The sequence below is a fragment of the Xiphophorus couchianus genome, chromosome 5, assembly GCF_001444195.1.
Source record: "Xiphophorus couchianus chromosome 5, X_couchianus-1.0, whole genome shotgun sequence".
Taxonomy (NCBI): Eukaryota; Metazoa; Chordata; class Actinopteri; order Cyprinodontiformes; family Poeciliidae; genus Xiphophorus; species Xiphophorus couchianus.
In genome coordinates, this window is record NC_040232.1 from 794,334 (window position 1) to 819,153 (window position 24,820).

Genomic DNA, 24,820 nt, shown 5'->3' on the forward strand with positions numbered 1-24,820 from the left:
ACACAGAAAACAATAAATAAATACACAGAAGAACGCAGAACATGACGGCAGGGTGTCCAAAGTGTGGCTTGGGGGCCATTTGCGGCCCTCAGAACAATTTGGGCGGCCCTTCATCTGGGTTTAAGACCAGAATAAATTTGGTTTTCTAGTTGATGCAAATCCTCATTTAAAAACAATCTGATTCAAAAAGATCATTAAAACCTTAAGATGCAACACAAAGTCTTCGTTCATGTTTTTCCTTTTAATCTAACAACAAAAACATCCAGTGACTTTTCCTAAATGCACGATTCATAAACCTAGCAGATCAAAGCAAGTGTGAGAAAATTCCTGTTCTTGTTGCTAAAAAGACACAAAAAATCCAGATAAAGATGATTTTTTTTTTTTGTCTGACAAACCTGCAATAGACTGTTTTAAATCTGATTTCCACCTGGCTTCAGAAATATGGCCGCTTAGATTATTTCATCAACAATATTGTTCAGTTTATTGTTTAACAAGCTGGTAAAATCAAAAAGTAGGATCGTGTCTGCAATTAATACTCAAAATAAAAATAATTTTTAATAATAATGTTGTGGCCTCCTTGAATAGTTTCAGTTTGGTATTGTTGGAAGTTTGGACACCACTGTAAAAAATGATCGATTTCAGTGATTTATTTGTGCTTCATATTAGGGTCTCAGCCTGTTGCTGCAGATCTGAGCATGAAATATTCAGGTTGACTTTTGAAGGTTTAAAATAGCCGATAATTATATTTGAAGCCAAAATAAACGACTCCTTCATGGGTCCGTGAACGTCCCGCGTTGCCATAGTGACAGTAAACCACAAAGAGCCGTTAAACAGAACCGGACCGACGGACAGAGAAACAGATTCAAGAACCAGAGAAACGAACCGACACCGACGCCCAGCAGCCTCTTTTCCCCGGATCTTCTTCCTCCGACTGTCCGGGGACCCTGACCCGGCTGGAGGCTCCGGACCCGGCGGCAGGATGAGCGGGAACCGAGCGATTCCCGGCGGGAAGGTTTACCGGCAGCTGTTCGACGCACAGGTGGGTCGAACCGAGTCTGGGCCAGAACCGGTCCGTTCGGATCCCTCCGATGTCTCAGTTGTGCACCTGAGCTGCTGATGTCACCCGCTGTGTCCTGGTCCAGGCGCAGCTGTCCAGATCCCTGCTGGCAGGACGGAGGGTCCAGAGGACCGGCAGTCTGTCCCCGGTGTACAGCAAGACACCTGAGAGCAGCAGGTGGACACACACACACACACACACACACACACGCCCCCCCACCCCCACCCCCACCCCACCCACCCACTCAAGACAAACGTGTCCAGGTGTAACTCACCTGCTTTCTTCCACCAGCAGGTGGCAGCAGAGGTCTGATGTTGTCGATGGCTCCGCTGACGTCATCCGGCTTCCTGACCGTCTGGGTCGGTACCAGCAGTTGATGGTTTGATATTTATGAATGACATAAATCTGCTTTGCTTTCATCTTTGGGCCGCAGGGAGGATCTGATCTTCCTCTTCATTCCTTCATTTGTCTTCCGTCACCATTAATGCGGCTCCATCTCGGCATCCGGGGTATTATTGGAATAAAAATGGCGACGTAATTAGAGAAAATCAGCAAAATGTCCAACTGACGAAACTCAGAGAGTAACTGAAGAAAAGTGCAGTGAGAGACGGAGTGGATTTCTGACTTGCTTCTGATTTCTGGGCTGCAATAATCCAGCGCAGCCACTGTTGCACATGAGATTATTGTGGCTTTCTAGCATGAAGTTTACTGAAAATTTCAAAGTAAAAGCCTCATCATTACTTACCTACTTTCTACATATTAAACTGCCAAATGAACAAAGACTCCAGGCTTGTCATAGAAGACATTCTCTAGGTAGCGTCAAAACGCTAGCGACAACCCACGCACTAAAAGTAGCATCTGAGCTAACATTAGCAGGGCACTACATCCCACCAATGCACTGCCTTGTGGAGCAGGACAGTGCATTAGCATTAGCATTAGCATTTTCCCTACAATAAGCATTTTAGCTATTTTTGTATTTATTGCCTTTGTTTAGCCCACTAAATGGAGCAAGTCAAGCTAAGACAACAAGCTAGTGATGCCCCACACGCTGCTGACAACGTTTAGGCTAACATTAGCATTTTGGCTAATTTTAGTTTATGCAACAACATTTGCATACTGAGTGGAGTAAATCCATGTTAGTCAACGTGTGAGACTCTCCACACGCTATTGACCACAGTATAGCTTACTTTAGCATTGATGCTAATTTTTAGCATCAGAATGCTGGGTCCAACCGACGGGCACACTTTGACAGGCCCCTTTAAATTTCTTCAGAAGTTTTCTAGTTATTGTTCAGAGATTAAAGGACGTGAGGAAGAAAGAGAAACCAAACGGTGGGTCAGATTTCTGATCGATTCTTTCAGCTTTCAGTATTTTTGACTCATTTCTGTTCACAGTTTTAGATTAAAAACTGAAAAATGAATATTATCAGCAGGACTTCTGGAGTTTGATTAGTTTCTGATCACAGTTCTGATCCTCAGTCATCGACGGGTCCAGCTTTGGGATCATTGACAAACTGATGAAGAGGAGGATGAAGAAGCATGATGAAGCTCTGAGGCAGCAGGAGGCGGAGCTGCACCACCTGTCCCAGGTAGCTGTGTCATCACCATGACAACCAGGTGGCTGGATGGCATAAATGATGGGGGAACTGATGGCGTCTCTCTGCCAGGTGTGTGAACTGGAGGTGAGGTCCATCTGTGAGCAGCTGGTGTCCTCTCTGGAGGAGGTGGACCTCAGATTGGACATCCTGAAGGACAGGATTGGACAGCAGCCAGTCAGTCTGCAGGTGTGAACACTGAGCCACACTGAAGGACTCCTGTCCTCCAGGACATGTCCCACTGCAGCCTGTCTCACAGGAACCTGGTGTCCCCTGCTGGTCAAACAGCCAAATGACACGTCAGAGGCATTAGGCTGGGACCAGACTGGGTCCACTGGTCCATCACTGGTCCACCACTGGTCCACCACTGGTCCACTGGTACACCACTGGTCCACCACTGGTCCATCACTGGTCCACTGGTCCACCACTGGTCCATCACTGGCCCATCACTGGTACACCACTGGTCCACCACTGGTCCATCACTGGTCCACCACTGGTCCATCACTGGTCCACTGGTCCACCACTGGTCCATCACTGGTGCACCACTGGTCCATCACTGGTCCACTGGTCCACCACTGGTCCACCACTGGTCCATCACTGGTGCACCACTGGTCCATCACTGGTCCATCATGGGTACACCACTGGTCCACCACTGGTCCATCACTGGTGCACCACTGGTCCATCACTGGTCCATCACGGGTACACCACTGGTCCACCACTGGTCCACCACTGGTCCATCACTGGTGCACCACTGGTCCACCACTGGTCCATCACTGGTCCACTGGTCCACCACTGGTCCACCACTGGTCCATCACTGGTCCACCACTGGTCCACTGGTCCACCACTGGTCCACCACTGGTCCACCACTGGTCCACCACTGGTCCATCACTGGTCCACTGGTCCATCACTGGTACACCACTGGTCCACTGGTCCACCACTGGTCCATTACTGGTCCACTGGTCCACCACTGGTCCACCACTGGTCCATCACTGGTCCATCACTGGTCCACCACTGGTCCACTGGTCCACCACTGGTCCACCACTGGTATACCACTGGTCCACCACTGGTCCACCACTGGTCCATCACTGGTCCACTGGTCCACCACTGGTCCACCACTGGTCCATCACTGGTCCACCACTGGTCCACCACTGGTCCACCACTGGTCCATCACTGGTCCATCACTGGTCCACCACTGGTCCACCACTGGTCCATCACTGGTCCACCACTGGTCCACCACTGGTCCACCACTGGTCCATCACTGGTCCACCACTGGTCCACCACTGGTCCACCACTGGTCCACCACTGGTCCATCACTGGTCCATCACTGGTCCACCACTGGTCCACCACTGGTCCACCACTGGTCCACCACTGGTCCATCACTGGTCCACCACTGGTCCACCACTGGTCCATCACTGGTCCACCACTGGTCCACCACTGGTCCATTGTCCATCATCTGACTTGTTGTGTAGAGAAGCTGATTAATCTCAGCAGGTTCAGATGTTTGGATCAGGAAAAGCTTGGATCATTATTGGTAATGTGTGTGTGCGTGCGTGCGTGTGTGCGTGTGTGTGTGTGTGTGTGTGTGTGTGTGTGTGTGTGTGTGTGTGTGTCAGGGCCTGCGCAGCCTCTGGGAGGAGGCGGATGGGGAGATGAGGCAGAAGAAGAGCCGGGTTTCAGAGATGCAGCAGAAGCTGAAGACCTGTGACGACGGCAGGAGCCTGGAGGTCAGAGTTCATGGTTTTAGGTGATCAGTTCCTGTGTGACCTGCAGGTGAGGTCTCCTCCACAAGGGGGAGCCAACGATACCCGGCTGCATCCGCTGCTTGTGCAGGGGAGGAAACGTTAAAAAGATAAAACATGGTGATAATAATTCAATGGAGATTCAATCAAACAGATAAACAAGCAGAAAATAGAATAATTGATTTATAATTAATAAATGAAACAAATAAAAACATCCTCTGAACCGCCATGGTACCAATCTGACACCAACCGCTCTACGTCCCCCTGTCCATTTCCTCGGCCCGGTCCATTTCCTCGGCCCGGTCTATGGGTCGTATTTTGTAGTTTGTGCAGCTGCAGCTGGAACCTTCTGGGTGGAGCGCCTCCACCTCCACCAACAGGAATGTTGGCCTGAAACCAGACAGGATGTTGCTGACTGGACATTCAGTCAGACCATCAGGTGGTGGTTTGGTGCTGATGGAAGATTCTTCTTCTTCTTCTTCTTCTTCTTCGTGTGAGAGGAGGGTGAGTGGAGAGCGGAAGAAGAGCGATTGAGCGAGTGATTGTATACTTTCTATCTTTGTTTTTTCTTACTGTTTTCACTGGGTATTTGTGTTACTTGTTTTATCTGTAAATTCGTTTAGTTTTCGTCACGTTTTAAGGGGTTTTTTGTGGGTTCGGGTGTGGCCGTCAGGCCGGCGTCTGAGGACGCCATGGTGGTTGTTGGTGGTGGGTCTTTCTCCACGCTGACACGGAAGAACGGCATCAAGGTGGGTGCTGGTTCTCCGTGCAGCGTGGAGGAAATTTGTTTGGCTGTGGGTGAGGTGATTGGACACGGGAATATTAGGTCGGCAGCACGGATGAATGGAGCGGTGGTGTTTGTGGAGACAGTGGAGCAGGCTCAGCGTTTGGTGGAAGCGGGCGTGTCTGTCAACGGCTTGTTTTTACATGTTTCGCCTTTAACTTTACCTGCAACTAAGGTAATGTTATCAAACGTTCCTCCTTTTATTAGTGATGAGTTTCTGATAAAAGAGTTGTCACGACACGGTAAAGTGGTGTCGCCGATAAGGAAAGTTTTATCTGGCTGTAAGTCACCTTTACTGAAACATGTTGTATCGCACAGAAGACAACTGTTTATGTTATTGAACCGTCGGGACGAAGAACTGAATCTGAGGTTTCATGTTAAAATAGATGATTTTGATTACATGTTGTTTGCCACTTCTTCCAACATGAAGTGTTTTGGTTGTGGACAAGAGGGACACATTATAAAAATGTGTCCCGACAAGGCCGGGCCGGCCCCGCCGGGTTCGGCTCAGCAGCAGCCCGCTGCTGCTGAGCAGGAGGGGGCCTCACCTAGTGAGGCTAGGGCAGCGGAGGGACCCGCGGCTGCGGCGGGGGAACCCGCGGCTGCGGAACCCACTGCAGAAGAACCAGCAGAGGGTATTGTTGAGGTGTCAGTGGTGGACAGTGGGATGAGTGTGTGTGTGGGAACGGAGGGGTGCACGGTGGTGTGTAGTGATGGGGTGAATGGTGGTGAGGGTGAAAGTGTGGAGGGAGAGAATGTCGGTGTGCAGGGAGGACAGGAGGAGGTGAAGGACAGTGAGGAGCATTTAGTGTGTGGGGATCAGGGAGGGATAGGTTAAGTGGAGGTAGGAGGACAGAATGAAAGGAGGAACAGTGTAGAGTCGGTTTTGGGAACTGGATTGGAGGGAGAGACAGAGGAGGTGATGGAAGTGGAGGCTTCTGCCCCGGTAAAGAGGCGAAGCAAAAGGAGGAATGTGGTGGCTGCTGTACAGGCCAGCAGGCAGGTCAGCAAGCTGGCTGGAGAGAGGAGGGAGGTGTCAGACAGCAGCGACGCTGAGAGCTGGTTCTCTGACACCAGCGAGGCGTCAGTGACTAAAACAAGTAGTAAAGAACCAAGATACCCTGTCGAGTCTTATAGAACGTTTTTAAAACAAACTAAAGGGCTGAAAGGAGTAAAGATAGAAAGTTATTTTCCAGATCTGAGAATCTTTTACTCCTCTGCGAGACATCACATTAGGAACAACGAGGTATCGAGTTTTGAAAAGACAGAAATATTTAGATTAAAGAAAACAATGTCAAAAGCAAGAAAACTTTTTTGAGTAAAAATGATGCACAGTGATTTTTTAGTATTTTTATTATTATTTTTTTTTTATAGTCTTTTTGTGTGTTGGTTTTAGCTTCTTACCCAATATGGATTTTTTAAAATTGCAACTCTGAATCTTAACGGGGCGAGGGAGGCTGAGAAACGGGCTTTGATTTACCAAACACTGAACCAAAAGAAAATCGATGTTATTTATTTACAGGAAACTCATAGTGATCATTTAGTTGAGACGGACTGGGGCAGAGAGTGGAGGGGGGAGGTCATTTTAAGCCACGGTGCCTCCCAGAGTGCAGGGGTGGGCTTCCTGTTCTCTAAGGCTTTCACCCCGAACTCCACAGAAGTAGAGCATGTCGTTCAAGGGAGGTGTCTTTTAGTTAAAGCAAAGTTTGATATTTTTAGTCTGGTTTTTATTAATATTTATGCTCCGACCACCAATGCAGAGAAAAAGCGTTTTTTTGAACAAATTGGGGAAAGGTTGGGTGATTGTGGGTCTGAGGATTATGTTTTTATAGGCGGGGATTTTAATTGTACAGAAAACGAGTTTTTAGATCGTAATCATGCAGAGCCGCATCCAGCGGCCCAACATGCTCTGCGGCAGCTGGTCTCGTCTCACGGCCTGGTGGACGTATGGAGGAGGATGCATGCAGGCTCCAGGCAGCACACATGGTCCCACATTAAGGAAAACCGTATCTCTTTAGCTCGACTTGATCGTTTTTATTGTTTTAAACACCATTTTAACGTGTTTAAAACATGCCAGATTTTACCGATGGCTTTTACCGATCACTCGTTGCTTTTAGGTGTTTTTATTAGAAACATTTTACCTAGAAGTGCTTACTGGCATTTTAACTCAGCTTTAACTTATGATCAGGGTTTTAAGGAGATTTTAGGTTATTTTTGGACTGGTTTTAGACAGAGAAAGGCTGATTTTACGTGTCTGAGACAGTGGTGGGATGATGGGAAAGTTCAGATAAAACTGCTGAGTCAGCAGCACACTCTTAATGTCACCAGTGACATTACCGGATCTATCAGGGATCTGGAGATGAACATCGTGGAATTAGAACAACTTAGTGACTCCACAGGAAATCGAGAGCACATTGAAGCTCTCAAATCTAAACGGCTAGTTTTAGCAAACCTGCTGGAGAATAAAGTCCAAGGCGCTTTGGTCAAGTCCCGGATCCAGAACATCACAGAGATGGATGCTCCCTCTGGCTTTTTCTTCAGCTTGGAGAGGAAGCACGGGCAGAGGAAGCAGATCCACTCTCTGCTGTCGGACACAGGGCAGCAACTGAGTGAACCAGGGCAGATCAGGAGGAGGGCTGTGGAGTTTTACCGTTCGCTGTTCAACAGTGAATATGAGGAGAACGAGGAACTGTTCGAGGAGTTCTGCAGTGAACTGCCTCAGGTCTCCAAGGAGACCAACACTGACCTGGAGCGCCCCCTGGGGCTTCGAGAACTCCACACAGCCCTCCTCAGCATGCAGGGCCAGAAGTCCCCAGGCATTGACGGGCTCACTGTGGAGTTTTACAGGACCTACTGGGATCTTCTGGCCAAAGACCTGCTCGATGTCCACAATAAGAGCCTGCTTACTGGTTCACTCCCTTTGTCCTGCCGCAGGGCAGTTATCACTTTGCTGCCCAAGAAGGGAAATCTGCAGGACATGAAGAACTGGCGCCCCGTGTCCCTCCTCTGCACCGACTACAAGATCCTCTCCAAGGCCCTGGCCACGAGGCTGGGGAAAGCTATGGAGCAGGTCATCCACCGGGATCAGACCTATTGCGTCCCCAGCAGGTCCATGGTAGATAACATTTACCTAATTCGGGATGTTGTGGAGGTCTCTGGTTCATTGGGTTTGCAGACTGGCTTGATTTCACTAGATCAAGAAAAGGCATTTGACCACGTTGAACACGGCTTCCTCTGGAAAACCATGAGGGGGTTTGGGTTCAGCGAGGGTCTTATGGCCAAGATCTAGGTTCTGTACAGTGACATTGAGAGTGTGCTGAAGATCAACGGTAGCCTGTGAGCTCCTTTTAGGGTGTGTAGAGGCGTTCGACAGGGCTGCGCGCTCTCGGGGATGCTCTACGCACTCTCCCTGGAACCTCTCCTCCAGAAAATACGCTCGAGTGTTTATGGGCTGGTTTTACCTGGTTTTAAAAACAATGTGGTTTTATCTGCCTTTGCTGATGATGTTGTTGTTTTTATTAAAGATCAGCGAGATGTCAGTATTTTAACCGAGATCACGGAAAGGTTTTCCACTTTGTCCGCTGCGAGGGTGAACTGGGGGAAGCACTGGCTGTCGGCGGGTGGCCTGACGGGCTCCCAGTTCTCCCTCAGGGTCTTTTCTGGAAGAAAGATGGTTTTAAGTATTTGGGTGTGTTTTTAGGCAATAAAACTACTGTGTGTAAGAACTGGGAAAACATTGAACAAAAAATATAAAACAAGGTGTCAAAATGGAAGTGGCTGCACTCACAGATGTCATACCGGGGCAGAGTGCTGGTTTTAAACAACCTCGTTGCTTCGCAACTGTGGCACAAACTTGCTGTGTTAGACCCACCATCTGGCCTGCTGGCAAAGGTCCAATCAGAGATGGTCAACTTCTTCTGGAACGGTCTACACTGGGTGCCACAGTCTGTCTTGTTTTTATCGAGAGAGGAGGGGGGCCAGTGCCTTGTCCACCTGGCCAGTAGAACAGCTACTTTTAGATTACAGTTCCTCCAGAAGTACCTGACAGGATCTCCTGTATGGTAAGATGTGGCCAGCTGCATCCTCAGACGTGTTAATTGTCTGGGGCTGGATGCTGCTCTGTTTTTAACTGATTTTAGTCTTTTAAAGTTAAAAGGGTTGCCTCAGTTTTATCAAAGTGTTTTTAAATCATGTGCTCTTTTTAAACAGCACAGATCTAGGACGCACATTTCTCTGCATTGGCTTTTAGAAGAACCGCTAGTGTATGGAGCGAGACTAGATGTTCGTGATGGCGCCACACCAGGACTTGCTGAGGCGCTGATCAGGTCCGAAACGGTAACCCTGGGTCAGTTGGTGCGAGTGGCTGGACCGGATTTTAAGAACATTCAGGGAGTCGGCTCACTGCTGGGGATCCGGTCCAGCAGGCTAACCCAGCGCTTCCTGGACCGGGTGAAGGTAAAGATGGCGGTTGGGGAGAGGCGGCTCCTGCAGCTGCACTCCACAAAACACTGCCTGCCCGATCCGACTGACCCATTCCCGGACCTGCTTATAATTCCGGATTTCGGAGAGGACGGTGGTCCTCTACTTCAAAGTCCGGACGAAGGACTGGACTTGTGCAAAACGGGGCCAAAAGTACTGTACAAATATTGTGTTAAAATCCTGAACAAAAGAAACATCAGTGTGTGGAGCGACAGACTCAACAGTCAGAAACCTCAGTGGAGGACTCTGTACAAACCTCCGATAAAAAAACGGACCGGTGATTTACAGTGGCGGGTTCTTCACGGCGCCATCGCCACCAACTTGTTTTTATCAGTCATCAGTCCTGGGGTTTTAAACGAGCGTCCATTTTGCAGTTTGTCCGAGAGTGTTTTTCATATTTTTATGGATTGTGTACGGTTAACTGGCTTTTTAAATGTTTTAACGAGCATTTTTAGCATTTTTAGCATTTTTAGCGTGGTTTTGACCAATTCTGTTTTTATCAATGGTGTACATTACAGCCGATCCACTAGTTTTAAATCCCGGCTTTTAAATTTTTTAATAGCCGAAGCCAAGATGGCTATTTACTTGACTGGACGGGACAAAATGCAGGCTGGACCTGGACTCGACGTGGCGGCTCTGTGGAAGGTCAACATCAGGGCCAGGTTGAAGTTGGAGTTTTGTTTCCACAGAGCCACCGGGGATTTAAAGAGTTTTTTAGAACTGTGGGGTTTTAACAATGTGTTGTCCACCATTTCTAATCAAGGAGAACTAAAATATAACCAGCTGTTATTGTAACTATTTATTGTGGTTTTTAGTATCCTTGACCTGATTATGTAATGTATTGTTAGATTATTGTATAATAAATGTTTTGTTAAAAATCAAAAAATAAAAAATCTTCTTCTTCTTCTAATCCGTCTGCAGATCACAAAGATTCTGAAGAAGCAGCTCCTCCGCCTGGAGCAGATCGGCTTCCTGTCTCCACCCGATGTCCACCGACTGATCCACACCAAGGCCATGGTAACGTCCGCACGTCCCCACACGTCCCCACACGTCCCCTCTGACTTCATCATCACACTCCTCCTCTTCCTCCTCCAGATGTTGAACCAGTCTCTGCTGGCCAACCGGCGCAGCTCGGCCCGGCTGGTTCTGCTGCTGCAGGACCAGATCCTCCAGCAGGAGTTGGTTCTCCGTCTGCACTGGGAGGAGAGTCTGGACCACTGGAGGAAAGGCCGGGTGGAGGAGATGCTGGAGGAGCTGAGGTAGGGGGAGGTCCGAAAGTCCGGTGGGTCCAGAGACGATCAGAACCAGCTGCTGCAGAGCTTTAACTGGGTTTTATTAACAGATGATAAGAAGATCCACTGGTCAGAACCGGTCTGGGTTCTGTTCCCGCTGCGGTCAGAACTAATTGTTGTCCTGATTCTGGTTCTGATCTGAAGCAGATTTGGTCAGAACCAGTTGTACTCCTGGTTCTGCCTCTGGTTCTAGTTCAGCCCATCTGTGTTCCAGAACCGTGTGCAGCAGCAGGGAAGGGGAGCGGAACCTGTTCTCGGATCAGATGAAACAGAACCAAGAGGTTCTGGTCCAGCAGCGCTCCGAGGTCATCTACAAGATCTGGTACCAAGCTGCTTCCTGTCTCTCAGCACAGGCTCCGCCCCCTGCTCTCTCCACCAATCACCTTCCTTCCCTCCATGTTCCAGCTCTCTGGTCCCGCCCACCTGCTCCGTAGCTCTGGCTTCTAATTGGTTCAACGAGCTGACGGCCGTCAACCAGCAGATTGGTGGGTTGGGGACATGTCCAGGGTCTGTCCTCCTGTCCTCACGTCTGTCCTCCTGTCCTCACGTCCGTCCTCCTGTCCTCACTTCTGTCCTCATGTCCTCACTTCTGTCCTCATGTCCTCACGTTCGTCCTCATGTCCTCACGTCCGTCCTCACGTCCGTCCTCCTGTCCTCACGTCCGTCCTCCTGTCCTCACGTCTGTCCTCACGTCCGTCCTCCTGTCCTCACGTCCATCCTCCTGTCCTCACGTCCGTCCTCCTGTCCTCACGTCCATCCTCCTGTCCTCACGTCCGTCCTCCTGTCCTCATGTCTGTCCTCATGTCCGTCTTCATGTCCTCACGTCCGTCCTCCTGTCCTCACGTCTGTCCTCCTGTCCTCACGTCTGTCCTCATGTCCGTCTTCATGTCCGTCCTCCTGTCCTCACGTCTGTCCTCATGTCCGTCCTCCTGTCCTCACGTCTGTCCTCATGTCCGTCCTCATGTCCGTCCTCATGTCTGTCCTCCTGTCCTCACGTCCGTCCTCCTGTCCTCACGTCCGTCCTCATGTCGTCACGTCTGTCCTCATGTCCTCACGTCTGTCCTCATGTCCGTCCTCCTGTCCTCACGTCTGTCCTCATGTCCGTCCTCCTGTCCTCACGTCCGTCCTCCTGTCGTCACGTCTGTCCTCCTGTCCTCACGTCTGTCCTCATGTCCGTCCTCCTGTCCTCACGTCTGTCCTCATGTCCTCACGTCCGTCTTCATGTCCTCACGTCCGTCCTCCTGTCCTCACGTCTGTCCTCCTGTCCTCACGTCTGTCCTCATGTCCGTCTTCATGTCCGTCCTCCTGTCCTCACGTCTGTCCTCATGTCCGTCCTCCTGTCCTCACGTCTGTCCTCATGTCCGTCCTCATGTCCGTCCTCATGTCTGTCCTCCTGTCCTCACGTCCGTCCTCCTGTCCTCACGTCCGTCCTCATGTCGTCACGTCTGTCCTCATGTCCTCACGTCTGTCCTCATGTCCGTCCTCCTGTCCTCACGTCTGTCCTCATGTCCGTCCTCCTGTCCTCACGTCCGTCCTCCTGTCGTCACGTCTGTCCTCCTGTCCTCACGTCTGTCCTCATGTCCGTCCTCCTGTCCTCACGTCTGTCCTCATGTCCGTCTTCATGTCCGTCCTCCTGTCCTCACGTCTGTCCTCATGTCCTCACGTCTGTCCTCATGTCCGTCCTCCTGTCCTCACGTCTGTCCTCATGTCCGTCTTCATGTCCGTCCTCCTGTCCTCACGTCTGTCCTCCTGTCCTCACGTCTGTCCTCATGTCCGTCCTCCTGTCCTCACGTCTGTCCTCATGTCCGTCTTCACGTCCGTCCTCCTGTCCTCACGTCTGTCCTCCTGTCCTCACGTCTGTCCTCATGTCCGTCTTCATGTCCGTCCTCCTGTCCTCACGTCTGTCCTCATGTCCGTCCTCCTGTCCTCACGTCTGTCCTCATGTCCGTCCTCATGTCCGTCCTCATGTCTGTCCTCCTGTCCTCACGTCCGTCCTCCTGTCCTCACGTCCGTCCTCATGTCGTCACGTCTGTCCTCCTGTCCTCACGTCTGTCCTCATGTCCGTCCTCCTGTCCTCACGTCCGTCCTCCTGTCGTCACGTCTGTCCTCCTGTCCTCACGTCTGTCCTCATGTCCGTCCTCCTGTCCTCACGTCCGTCCTCCTGTCCTCATGTCTGTCCTCCTGTCCTCACGTCTGTCCTCATGTCCGTCCTCCTGTCCTCACGTCCGTCCTCCTGTCGTCACGTCCGTCCTCCTGTCCTCACGTCTGTCCTCATGTCCGTCCTCCTGTCCTCACGTCCGTCCTCCTGTCCTCACGTCTGTCCTCCTGTCCTCACGTCTGTCCTCATGTCGTCACGTCTGTCCTCCTGTCCGTCCTCCTGTCCTCACGTCTGTCCTCCTGTCTGTCCTCATGTCCGTCCTCCTGTCCTCACGTCTGTCCTCATGTCCGTCTTCATGTCCGTCCTCATGTCTGTCCTCCTGTCCTCACGTCCGTCCTCCTGTCGTCACGTCTGTCCTCATGTCCGTCCTGTCGTCACGTCTGTCCTCATGTCCGTCCTCCTGTCCTCACGTCTGTCCTCCTGTCCTCATGTCTGTCCTCATGTCCGTCCTCCTGTCCTCACGTCTGTCCTCCTGTCCTCATGTCCGTCCTCATGTCCGTCTTCATGTCCGTCCTCATGTCTGTCCTCCTGTCCTCACGTCCGTCCTCCTGTCCTCACGTCCGTCCTCATGTCGTCACGTCTGTCCTCATGTCCCCATGTCCTCTGTCTCCAGCTGGTCTCCATGCCGACATGCGAGAGCAGCTGCAGAGGTTTTATGAAGACACCTGGCAGCGTTACCGGGCCGAGGCGCAGCGCTCCCAGGTGAGATCTGATCGACCAGAACCAGAACTCCAACAGAACCTTCCAGAAGTTCCTGCTGTCAGTTACAGCCTTCTTCCTGCAGGAGGCGCTGTCGACGCTGCAGCTGTCTGACCAGCAGGTGGAGGACATCGCTACCTCTCGGCTCCTCCCTCTGATTGGACAACAACAGAGAGACGACGAAGAGCGATTGGCTGGTTTAGATGTTGGTCACACAAACTTCCCTCTGTCTGTCCCCATGTCTGTCCACCTGTCCTCTAGCTGTCCCCTGTCCTCAGGAGTGCCGTGACAGCGTGGACCGCCATGTCCTCGGGGTCAGCAGGTGGGTGTCTGAGGTGATGCGCGCCGTAGCGTTGCTATGGGAGACGCACTGCCGCCGAGTGAAGAGGAGAGAAGAAGAGCTGGAGGCACAGGGAGAGCTGGTGAAGCAGACGCAGCAGCTGCTGGTGGAGGTGAGTCCTCTGACCTCTGACCCCTGACCTGTGAGGGGGAAGGGTGGTGGGCATCCTCCCATGATGCTTTGCTGTTTCCCAGAGGATGATGGGGCCTGTGGACGCCGTGTTGGCGGCGCTGCGTCAGGAGAGCAGACAGGAGGTTCTGGACTTGTGTCTGGACCAAGTTCTGGAGCAGCTGAAGGACATCCGGGACAGGTGGGACGGGTTTGACGGGTGGGACGGGTTTGACGGGTGGGACGGCAGCTGCAGTCCGGTGAGGACGTCCAGGTGTCTGACCGTCTCTGTCCCGTCCAGCTGCAGGCCGTCTCTGTCCCAGCAGTGCGACCTCCTGGACCAGCTCCCTGCCGTCCTCATGGAGGAGCTGTACGCCTACAGTAACGCCGTCAGCTCCTTCTTCAGACTCAGCCATCGACACAGACCGGTAACCACGGAAACGCACAGGCGACATCCAGGCCGGTTTCTCTCACTGACCTGCTCTCATGGCCTTTTCCTCCTCAGAGTCTAGCGGATTTGCCCAACGTCTCGGTGTCGTCCATCAGGACCGGATTGGACCAGGGTCAGTCTGACTGGGCCGACTCAGACTTTGACTGGTCCGTTCCTGCCTCACCTCGTCTCCGTCTTTCCAGAATCGTCCTCCCACTCAGAGATGTTCCACCCGAGAAGCGAGTTGATCAGCAGAGAAGCCGGTTACTCCTTCAGCACCCTCAGGTTCCTGAGCGAGGTGAAGCTGATTGGCTGCTCAGCTCAGTGACATCAGCGACTCTGACGCACCTGTAAGCTGTGTGTGTGTGTGTGTGTGTGTGTGTGTGTGCAGGCAGCGTCCTCGCTGAGCCAACTGTACAACAGCAGCACCACCAACTTTACATCGTCAGGGGGTGTGGTCTACACCGGCCCTGCCTTCAGATGCCCCGCCCCCGACCTGCCTGACTTCATTCAGGAAACACACCTGAGCGTGTTTCCTGTGGAGCTCCTCAGCCACACCCTGACCAGGTGGACGTCCGTCTGTCCACTCACGTCCTCACAGGGACAAGCCGTCTCACCCTGTCCGTCTGATCGTCCAGGACCCGGATTCTGGTTCTGGACCACATCGAGCAGAGCTTCAAAGACCTTCTCGGCTCGGCTGTTGCCATGGTGACGGAAAAGAAGGAAGTGGTTCGATTGGAGCACGAACTCTCGCTGACACCAGAATACGTCCGGACCCAAATATACGAGCCACGGCTCGGTAAGACACACACACACACACACACTGGGTGGCTTACACCAACATTCTGAGTAACATTAACATAATAATCAATAAGTTAATAATAGTCCAAATTAACTGAAAAACAAATTTCTGCACTTTAAATTGACCCTAATTAACTATAATTAACTATAATTTACTATAATTAACCCTAATTAACCTTAACTGTGTGTTATTCCAAAATTGTCCCCCAATCAGAGTAGCTCACCTTAAACAAGTTGAATTAAGTGTAAAAAGTATTTGGTAAACTACTGAAGTACTGAGTAACTGATCAGAACACCTGATCTAATAATGTGACCTCTGACCTCCAAACGTGTCAAAGTTATGGGAACTTCCTGGTATATTAAAGATTATCATCAGAATATCTATAGAAATAAGCAGTTAGATTTGGAGGCTGGTTCTAGAACAATTTCTAGGATATTCTGTTTGTTTATGGCAACAGTTAAAGAATGAGACAAAAACAGAGCAAATATTTCATCATTTCAGATAATAATCAGCCAGAGATCCAGGCTGCAGATCCAGCAGATAAAAGTTCAGCAGTATAATGTTTAATTCAATGTTAAAGTAAAATTATGAAAGTTAGAATAATTCACGCCTGAGTATTAACACAAGACATTTATTTAGTGTAATTTCGGTGGTTCCCTCTCGGCCCCCGTCTAGATCCGCCCCTGGGCTGCAGCTCTGTGGCTGAAGCATTTTTGGTTAGCATGATTTTTTTTTACTGGTAGGAAGTCAGATTATCCAAACTGATAAACAACAATAATAAAATAACAGTGAACATTAAATGACCACTGAACAATGAATTCATAAAATATATCAATATTTCTAAATAAAACATACAGAAAGATCCAATGAACCTTTTTAAAGGAGAAAATATTTCATTTATTGTTTCTATTAGTATGATTTGTTCTTTAAAAGGCCGTTTATTTTGGCTGATATTATTATTCAATAAGCAAATAATCAAAAGCACAATAAGAAATCGAATCCTAGTTAAATGTTGTTACCATGTCAACCTCAGGAGATGATTGAGGATGAAGAGATGCTGATGTCTGGTTCTGTAGGTTCTGACAGGTCTGCGGTTCCCCTCCTGATCCAGTCATACAGCAGCACACGGCGCCACCGACATTTTCTAAAGGCCTTTATTTATCCTCCCTGACATTATTGAGCCTCTTTCCTCACGTCTGTGTTTTTAAAAGCAGTTAGAGTCTAGCGCTGCAGCAACCTGCAGCAACCTGCAGCAACCTGCAGCAACCTGCAGCAGTCTGTCCTAAGGACAGAGAATCGGGTCGAGGACGTTTTAAAAAGAATCGGGTTGATAGCAGCTCGCCGGGCTGCGAAGTGTCCGTCTCTAGGCAACCGTGACGTTCAGCGTCGGTCCGTAGCGTTTTGGGGTCCTTTAGCTCCCGCCACCAGAATTTAGCTGACCTTAATATTTCCTGTGTTTTATTTTGGTCATTATTGTTTAGTGTTGATGTGTTTGATAGGCGTTTCTTTAGGACAGATAAGCATCGGTTCAATACGGGACGGGTGGCAACCCTAGATGCTACATACGTTGACTTCAACTGTGTGTGTGTGTGTGTGTGTGTGTGTGTGTGTGTGTGTGTGTGTGTGTGTGTGTGTAGTTGAGCTGCAGCTCCACCGGCAGCTTGTAGACACTTTCTCTGAGGACGTCTCGAACATCCTGACCTCCTGCAGGAGAGAGCTCCACGATCTCCAGGTCTCCATCCATAAGAAGAACCTGGAGCTGTTTGACCTTTTGACCTCCCATAAGACGACGCTCCAGGAGCTACAGACCTCCATACAGAGAGACCACCAGATCGTCCTCCTGGTGCCGTTCAGGAAACGGTAAGCACTGACCCGCCGTCCGCCGCCGGCCTGCAGCTGGAGGCTCTGATCTGCCCTGTGTGTGTCAGTCTGGAGGTCTTTGGCGCCGCCCTGCAGGAGCAACTGGACCGGCACGCCGAGGACACCCTGCGGTGCCAGATCAACTTCAAGCGGATGATCCGCGGCCTCCTGGAGGAGGCCAGGAAGAAAGCGGCAGAGCTGCAGAAGTCCTTCAGGTAGCTTCAGCTTCAGCTTCAGCTCAGGCAGCAGGAGGAGCACAGACCTTCATCCTCCTCCTCTTCCTCCTGCAGGACGTTCAAAGAAGGAGGAGACTACGCTCCCCAGGAGGTGAAGGTGTTTCAGAAGAAGATGAAGGAGGAAATCAAGCGGCTCAGTTCCACTGAGGACTCCATCTTCTCTGATCTGGAGGTGTTTGAGTCCAAGAGTCTGCTGCAGGTGAGTCCATGTCCTGAGGGAGTCCGTGTCCCCTGCAGCCGGTCCTCACACGTCCAACCGTCTCCGTCCCTCTGCAGCTCCGCAAGGTGCTGGCTCCGCTGGATGACAAGTTCTCCTCCCTGCAGGCAGAGGTGATGTTCACTGAGGAGGTCCAGAAGATCATCAGCAGGACACAGATCCAGATCAAGGCCGAGGTGGCTGTCCTCTGTCCCCTGACCTCTGTCTCCTGTCCCCTGACCTCTGTCCTCTGTCCCCCGTCTGTCCCTGTCACCTGGTGTCCGTCCACCTCTAACCGTCTTTACGTCCTGCAGGCGGCCAGCAGCAACCTGCAGCAGTCTGGGCTCAGCGGCCGGCTGCAGGAGCTGAGGGAGATGACGACCAACCTCCAGGTACGGCTGACCCCTGGGGGCCCGGGGCCCTCCCAGACCCCCCTGAAGCTCCGCCCCTGCCCCGGGGCCCACAGTGTTTGGCTGCTGCTGTGATCCACTGTTGGCCTGTTTTTGTAGATATAAAGGAAACAGATTGGATCATAACCTTGGAGTTTCTATGATATTCACAGTATTTCAGTTTAAAAGCTTTAACTTCTTGGTGTCCAAACTTTTTGTCTCATGGGCCAAAATAGTCGAGTTAAAAGTAAAGAATAGGCCAAGAAAAAAAAAAGACAAGCAAATAAAATAGTCCAATTTTGTTTCTGTTTGTTTTGGTTATTCATCATAAATTAAAAGGATTTTAAACATTTTCTGTTTGAAAAGAAAAGCTTCTAGTTTTCTGGTTCTTTTCAGCTCAAGTGATTTTTTAAAATTCAGAATATTTAATTTTTTTCATATTTTTAATATTTTGGAACAGTTAGAAGCTAATGCTAACAAAACGTGTCCTGAGGTTCAGGCCTGAGTGATGCAGCAGGATTAGCTCTGTGTTTGGCTAGTTAGCTTAGCTGCTACCTGCAGTCTGCAGCCAAACCAACATGCAGTTTCATCACATTAGTTTTCTTGCTCCGCCTCTTCTCTGTGGTTTGTCTTTTGGAACCAGACAGTTTGGCCCTGATGTTTCCTGATGTTTCCTGATGTTTCCTGATGTTTCCTGATGTTTCCTGATGTTTTCGGACTCATCAGCAGAGCGCGGCTCCTCAAGCTGTGCATTTTCTGCTGTCAGCTAAATTAGTGCAGAATTTTTGTTGTTAGGGAATTATTTTATTACCTACTAGTTAAAAAAATGTTAAAATATACATTTTTTCTTGGTCTTTACTACGGCGCCCTGAGACTCCTGGCGCACTGAGACTCCTGGCGCCCTGAGCATCTGCCTTTACGGCTCAAGCATGGGGGAGACCTGCTGCTGGTTCTGGTTGATTCTGCCTCCCGTCTCTCTCCAGGCGTCGCCGGATCAGATCTGCAGGTCGTTCTGGTCGGTGAAGGAGGAGATAAAGTCGCGCTGCAGCTACTTGGGTTATAAGAAGGTAACTTCAGCTCTGCAGCCTGAAGAGGCAAAAAGAGACACAAATGTCACATATTGTCTTATATTATCTATATGTTTAGATAAATATCTCATTTAGAAAAGATGTTGTAATTTTTCTAGACTGCCTATATTATCTCTCTGTCTTTGAATTTAAGCAACAAAAAACAGAGAATATAGAAAGAAGAGGATTTATAGTTTTATTCTTCTGTGGGAAAGAAAATGATCTAGAATTAAAAGAACAGATTTGTGGCCCTTGAGTTTTTGTGGGATCTCTGAATGTCCTAAATCTGGTTCGTCGGTTCAGCTGGTGGAAACGGATCCGGTGTTAGAATCCAGTTTATTCTGAAACCAGGCCTTTGAAAAAATTCATAATTTTAAATCGTAAAATGGAAAAAGCAGCACAAAGTATTCATCCAGGTTTTTGCTTTGAATTCAATTTATTTTAATAGTAAAGGAGAACAAAAACTCAGAATCTTTCACTGAAATGCAGACGAGGCACAAGCATTTAATAAACGGAACCAAATCCAGATAACTGAAAATACACAAAAATCTGGAAAAAGATGATAAAACATAGGATATGGTTTGTTGTTTTTAATGAACAAAACCTTTTTATGTTTTAAATCTACAATCATTTACAGAATCTGCAGAAATCTGACTGCTTTGCTTATTTTATTAAAATGTTAGGCTCAGTTTATGCTTCTGTTTGTTAGTTTATTTATAATAGATAAAAATAAAACAATGAAATAGTTTTAGTAATATAAATAAAAAGAAAAATACAAAACGTGCCTTGGATTGGGCAGCCCTGGTGAAGAGGAGCACTTCCTGTTTATCTTATAACAGTAACAGGAAGTTGCTGCCTCTCCTCTCACCTGCTAGCCGTTAGCTCATCATGCCAGGTCTTTTGTTCAGCATTCAACCTCCTCAGTGTTTAAGCTTCTCTTTTTCAGTCATTACTGCCCGGATCCTCCCGTCTCTTCCTCCTGTCGCCCTTGCAGGTTTTTTGGATTTTTGTTTTTTTCCGTGGCTCTCTTTGATTTTTGTACGTCTGTTTTCCATATTCGTTCATGAAGTCTTCAGATTCGGCGGCCGCCTCTGTCTCTGTCTCTGGTCCATGAACACTTCATGACAAGTTTCATCTGGAATAAAACCAACAGCTGTCAAGCACGGTGGTGGGGGTGTGATGCTCTGGGACTCTTTACAGTGATTAACGGAACCATGAATTCTGACTGACCCAAACCTCAGACTGACTTTATGAAATCTTTCTGAGTGGTCTAGTCAAAGTCTTGCTGCTGCAGGAGTGTGAACAGGAAAACCTGGCAGTCTGCCTGAATTAGATCCGTCCTTTAGGGCAGAGCGCTTGGTCAAGTGTGTGTGTGTGTGTGTGTGTGTGTGTTCAGGACTCGGTGCTGCGGGACAGTTTTGCTCTGTCCAGAACCAAGGTCCGAGGCGCCGGCCTGCGGCGCTGCCGGTCCGCCACGGAGCTGCGTGAGGAAACAACCGTCAGGTTTGTAGAGCAGCTGCAGCTCCGCCTGCGCAGCTTCACACACGTCATGGTTCTTCTCCTCCTGAACCCGGCAGGTTCTGCTTCGTCCAGGAACAGAAATCAAAAACGGTAGAAGGTGAGCAGCAAACGGCGCCCCCTGCTGGAGCGTCTAGGATCAGGTCTCTGGTGAGACGCTGAGCAGCTCAGGAGTTTCATGGGCAGTAAAACGGTTTCTGTGTGCAGAGCAGAGCTCCGTCGTGCACCAGAGGAGCACCAACTCGACCCGCAAACAGAGGTAGGCACCCACCGACCCAACGGACCCCCAGCAGAACCCCGGGTTCTGATGGAACCAGAGACCGGCCCGTCCGTCACTATTTATTCTGTTTTAAATCATAATAATTGATAAATAAACACAAACATACAAGCGGACAAAATAAATACATATATAAATAAATTATTTTTAAATTTTTTACAGCAATTAGTCAAAATATTTATTTACAGTTTATGAATATTTCATTCCAGGATAAATATTTCCTAAACATCCCAACATGAACATTTTAATATCAACCTTTTCAGAAAAACAAAAAGTCCTGCAGCACAGAAAGCAATTCTTATGAAATATGTATAATTATATGGAAATGCCAGAAGATTTCATGGTTTTTTAATTAAAACCAAACAATTGATAGCAAAAATTCTTTTTATCTCAACTTGTATAGATTTAATATTTGTGAGTAAAGCCACATAAAATTACTGTGAAGAAGAAAAACTGGATCATATTTAGTTTGAATGTGTGAACCATCAGGCCGTCGGTCTATGGATTGTCTTCAGGACCGACGTCTGTGCTTCACAACATTTTCTCCTGTTTTCTGGATTTAGCAAATATTTTTCCACAATAAGAACTTTATATTTGCTCTCTAATGACGAAGCTCTCAGACTAAAAGACTTTTAGAACGGAGCTGATCATTCATTCTTTAAACTGAAATTATAATTTTTATAAATTGTAAAGCAGAAAGATTTGTTTCTTCCAGATCCAGAAAACTGAAGTCACTATAATTACCGACCCATTTGGTTTTATAATATTACTGTGTAAACAGAACCAGCCACCCAGGCGGTTCTGGTCTTCAGGTTCTGTTTGGTTCTGCTGTGTGTGTCTCAGTCTGAGGAGGAGCTCCAGGCCCAACAAATCAGAAGCCATCACCGACATGAGGACCAAGAGGAAGTATCAGATTTTTGGAACCAAACCGGAACCAGAGCTGAGCTCACAGTAAGTCTGAATATTTCCCATCCCGTCCCACCGGGTCAGAGGTTCTGGAACGTTTTCATCCCAGTTTCACTGAATAAGAGAAGAAAAAATCCTGTTGAGTTCAGGCTCCTCCCAGAATTCAGTCATTAACCGTCACGCTAACCTCAGAGAGCTAAGAGCTCTACAGCAGTAAAGATGGCTGCCTGGTTGTGCAGACGGTCAGTAAATAGTCAGCAGACGGTCAGCAGACGGAGGACGCTGATGACCACTGATAACTGATGGGATGTTTTTAGGGTCAACCAGTCGGATTTGGGTCGGATTCAGCTGCTGTGGTTGTAGCTCCAGGTAACGTTTCTGGAAAAGCTTCAGCCACATTTTTAACTGTCCAGAGCTCAACAGCGCCGCCTGCAGCCTGCAGACCCAACTCGTCCAGAACGGACCGGTAGAGTTAAACCCGGCTCCGATTCATTGTCTCCGTGTTGCTCCTCTTCTCCCAGGTCCTTCGCCATGGCGCTGAACACCATCTTGTGGTGGTCCAACGACACCGTGCTGGAAGCTGCCAGGGTAACGGTCAGAACCTCAGAACCTGCTGCTCGGTCCGATCTGGCCCGTGACCTGCGTGTTCTCCCCTTCAGGTTTTCTACAGCACCAAGCGCGTCTCCACCTTCAGCCTGGTGCCCGAGTCGGCCGACATATGGGTTGAGGGCATACAGAAGAGGCTGGTGGGATACCAGGAGCAGGCCAAGAAATTCCTGATTTCGAGCAAAGATGGTACGATGTTTGCTCACTGTTGGACCCTGCCTGTCCACGTCTCACCTGTCCTCCTGTCCCAGAGGTGGTGAAGCAGCTGTCCGTGTTCAGGGAGCTGCTGGACTCCCTGCCTGAGGTCCTGATCAGCCACCATGTAAGCCAGCAGGGGGCGTGGCTTACAGAGGAGGTGGGCGTGTTCAGGAAGAGGCTGGAGGAGGAGCTGGCGGCCGGCAAGGAGCAGAAGGTGAGACGGTCAGAGTCTCTGGTCCACCTGGACGGACCCTGAAGCTGCTCTCCGTCCTCAGATGTCCAACCTGGGCCGGCTGCGGGTGTCCCTCAAGGAGGACGAGCTGCAGACGCTGGAGAGCAGGGAGGAGCGCCGGCAGCAGCAGCTGCACGACGCCATCCTCAGGTCACACCTGGAGCTGCAGGTAGGAGGGGGCGGAGCCAGGGAGGCTGCCACACCTGCAGCCCAACGCTCACTGTGTGTGTGATGCAGGAGTGTGTGAGAGAGAGAGCCGAGCAGTTTGTGACGTTGCTGGCATCTCTGACGGAGAAGCTGCTGCACCTGCTGGACGAGGTGCTGCCGGTCGCAGGTAACCCCCACTCACCTGGAACCAGTCTGTTCACCTGGAACCAGTCCACTCAGCTGGAACCAGTCCACTCAGCTGGAACCAGTCCACTCAGCTGGAACCAGTCTGTTCACCTGGAACCAGTCCGCTCACCTGGAACCAGTCCACTCACCTGGAACCAGTCTGTTCACCTGGAACCAGTCCGCTCACCTGGAACCAGTCCACTCACCTGGAACCAGTCCACTCACATGTTGTCCTGTGTGCTGACAGAGGGTTTTATTGGTTTTGTCGGGTTTTTGATGGATCTGTTCTTGCAGAAACGGATCCATTGAAGCCGCCTGAAGCTGAATCCCCGGAGGCAGAAGATGTTCAGGAGCCGATCAAAAGCTGGTAAAGCGACGCTCCTGATAATTCAGACAGAACGGCGTTCCCCGGTAAACTCTGGGCTCATGTGTGTGTGTTTAAGGACATGGCCAGGTATCACTCACCTGTTCCCAATGACCAGTGAGTCAGCAAAATCTCCTGTTACCATGACAACAGCACCCATCAGTACAGCGAAGAGCAGCCAGAAACATGAAGCGGTCATTGAGCGCAGAGACGCTGCGTTAAAGGTGGCCACACACACACACACACACACACACAATAAGCACTGACTGACGGGGTGTGTGTGTGTGTGTGTGCCAGGGGTTTGAGCAGCTGATCCACTTGGAGGTGTCGCGTTCTGAAGCTGACAGACGGAACCAGCTGAGCGAGCAGCAGAACTGGACCTCCTACTGGGCCCAGCAGGTCTTCGCTCTGAGACAGACCCAGATGAGGCAGCGCTGAGCCGCAGCAGCTGATTGGCTGCTGAGCTCCTGTAGTTACCGTTTCCATCCAGCAGGTGGACGACGATCCTCTGAACCCTCTCACCGGCAGCTGGTTTGGTTGCCATGGCGTCGAGTTGATGTAATAAACCATTTGATGTTGCAGTGGTTGGTTCTGGTTCTGTAGGTTCAGACCTTCACATCTGAGTCTTCAAAGTGTAACTAACCTGCCTGCTTAGCCCCGCCCCCTGACACATTTAGACCAATTCCACCAAAGTGGGCGGAGTCAAGAGACACAGAGGGGCGTGGCCACATGAGGATGACTGGACTTATGGACTTTGTTGCCATATTTAGAGTTTTTCTGCGTTATTGGAGACTTTTATGAGGAAACCTGCTGATGAACCACATGAGTAACTCTGAGGGAACGTCAGACTGCAGGTGAGAATTAGCTGCTTTAATCTGTTTGAGCTTCACATTGTCTCTTTTTAAATAAAGTTTATTGTTATTCCTATCGATCAATACTCGCTATTCTACCTCCTGACCCGCCACCAGGGGGCGTGTTTGAGTGAGACGGTTTTACACCTGAACCGGGCCTGAGTGATGTAGACATGAACCCAGCTGGACCGCTGGAACCAACAGAAACCCACCTGCAGTACCACCGTTCAGCCCAGAGGGCAGCACTGAGACAGTCAGGACAAATTTACACAAAATGTCACAATTAGCACAAAAAACAAAGATGG

The 24,820-nt window shown here is 49.7% G+C and overlaps 1 protein-coding gene and 1 long non-coding RNA gene across 6 annotated transcripts; one reads left to right on the top strand and one right to left on the bottom strand.

Annotated features, from left to right (window-relative positions):
- Nucleotides 1-464: 464 nt before the first annotated feature.
- Nucleotides 465-24,593, top strand: ccdc180 (coiled-coil domain containing 180). 5 transcript variants are annotated; one of them, XM_028016528.1, is made up of 37 exons: nucleotides 720-1,039; nucleotides 1,143-1,234; nucleotides 1,349-1,416; nucleotides 2,536-2,645; nucleotides 2,724-2,840; nucleotides 4,265-4,375; nucleotides 10,575-10,670; nucleotides 10,749-10,912; nucleotides 11,160-11,267; nucleotides 11,351-11,430; nucleotides 13,717-13,805; nucleotides 13,888-14,007; nucleotides 14,081-14,254; nucleotides 14,337-14,452; nucleotides 14,552-14,678; nucleotides 14,756-14,813; nucleotides 14,884-14,978; nucleotides 15,072-15,247; nucleotides 15,319-15,479; nucleotides 17,120-17,342; nucleotides 17,411-17,557; nucleotides 17,633-17,777; nucleotides 17,855-17,971; nucleotides 18,089-18,166; nucleotides 19,147-19,230; nucleotides 20,627-20,733; nucleotides 20,808-20,848; nucleotides 20,956-21,007; nucleotides 21,869-21,976; nucleotides 22,453-22,519; nucleotides 22,591-22,726; nucleotides 22,789-22,949; nucleotides 23,011-23,136; nucleotides 23,205-23,301; nucleotides 23,595-23,667; nucleotides 23,744-23,888; nucleotides 23,962-24,593. In XM_028016528.1, exons 1-37 carry the CDS (start codon nucleotides 980-982, stop codon nucleotides 24,100-24,102), a joined length of 4,170 nt encoding a protein of 1,389 aa, XP_027872329.1. In that variant the 5' UTR covers nucleotides 720-979; the 3' UTR covers nucleotides 24,103-24,593. The 5 variants fall into 5 exon arrangements, 3 of the variants coding, with proteins under 3 accessions (XP_027872329.1, XP_027872330.1, XP_027872331.1); XM_028016529.1 differs by having other exon boundaries at nucleotides 1,352-1,416; XM_028016530.1 differs by lacking the exons at nucleotides 720-1,039; nucleotides 1,143-1,234 and having other exon boundaries at nucleotides 1,352-1,436.
- Nucleotides 10,137-10,568, bottom strand: LOC114144068 (uncharacterized). The gene is made up of 2 exons (XR_003595397.1): nucleotides 10,270-10,568; nucleotides 10,137-10,237 (listed from the first exon to the last, which is right to left on the bottom strand). It is a non-coding gene; the product is annotated as an uncharacterized LOC114144068 (long non-coding RNA).
- Nucleotides 24,594-24,820: the final 227 nt, after the last annotated feature.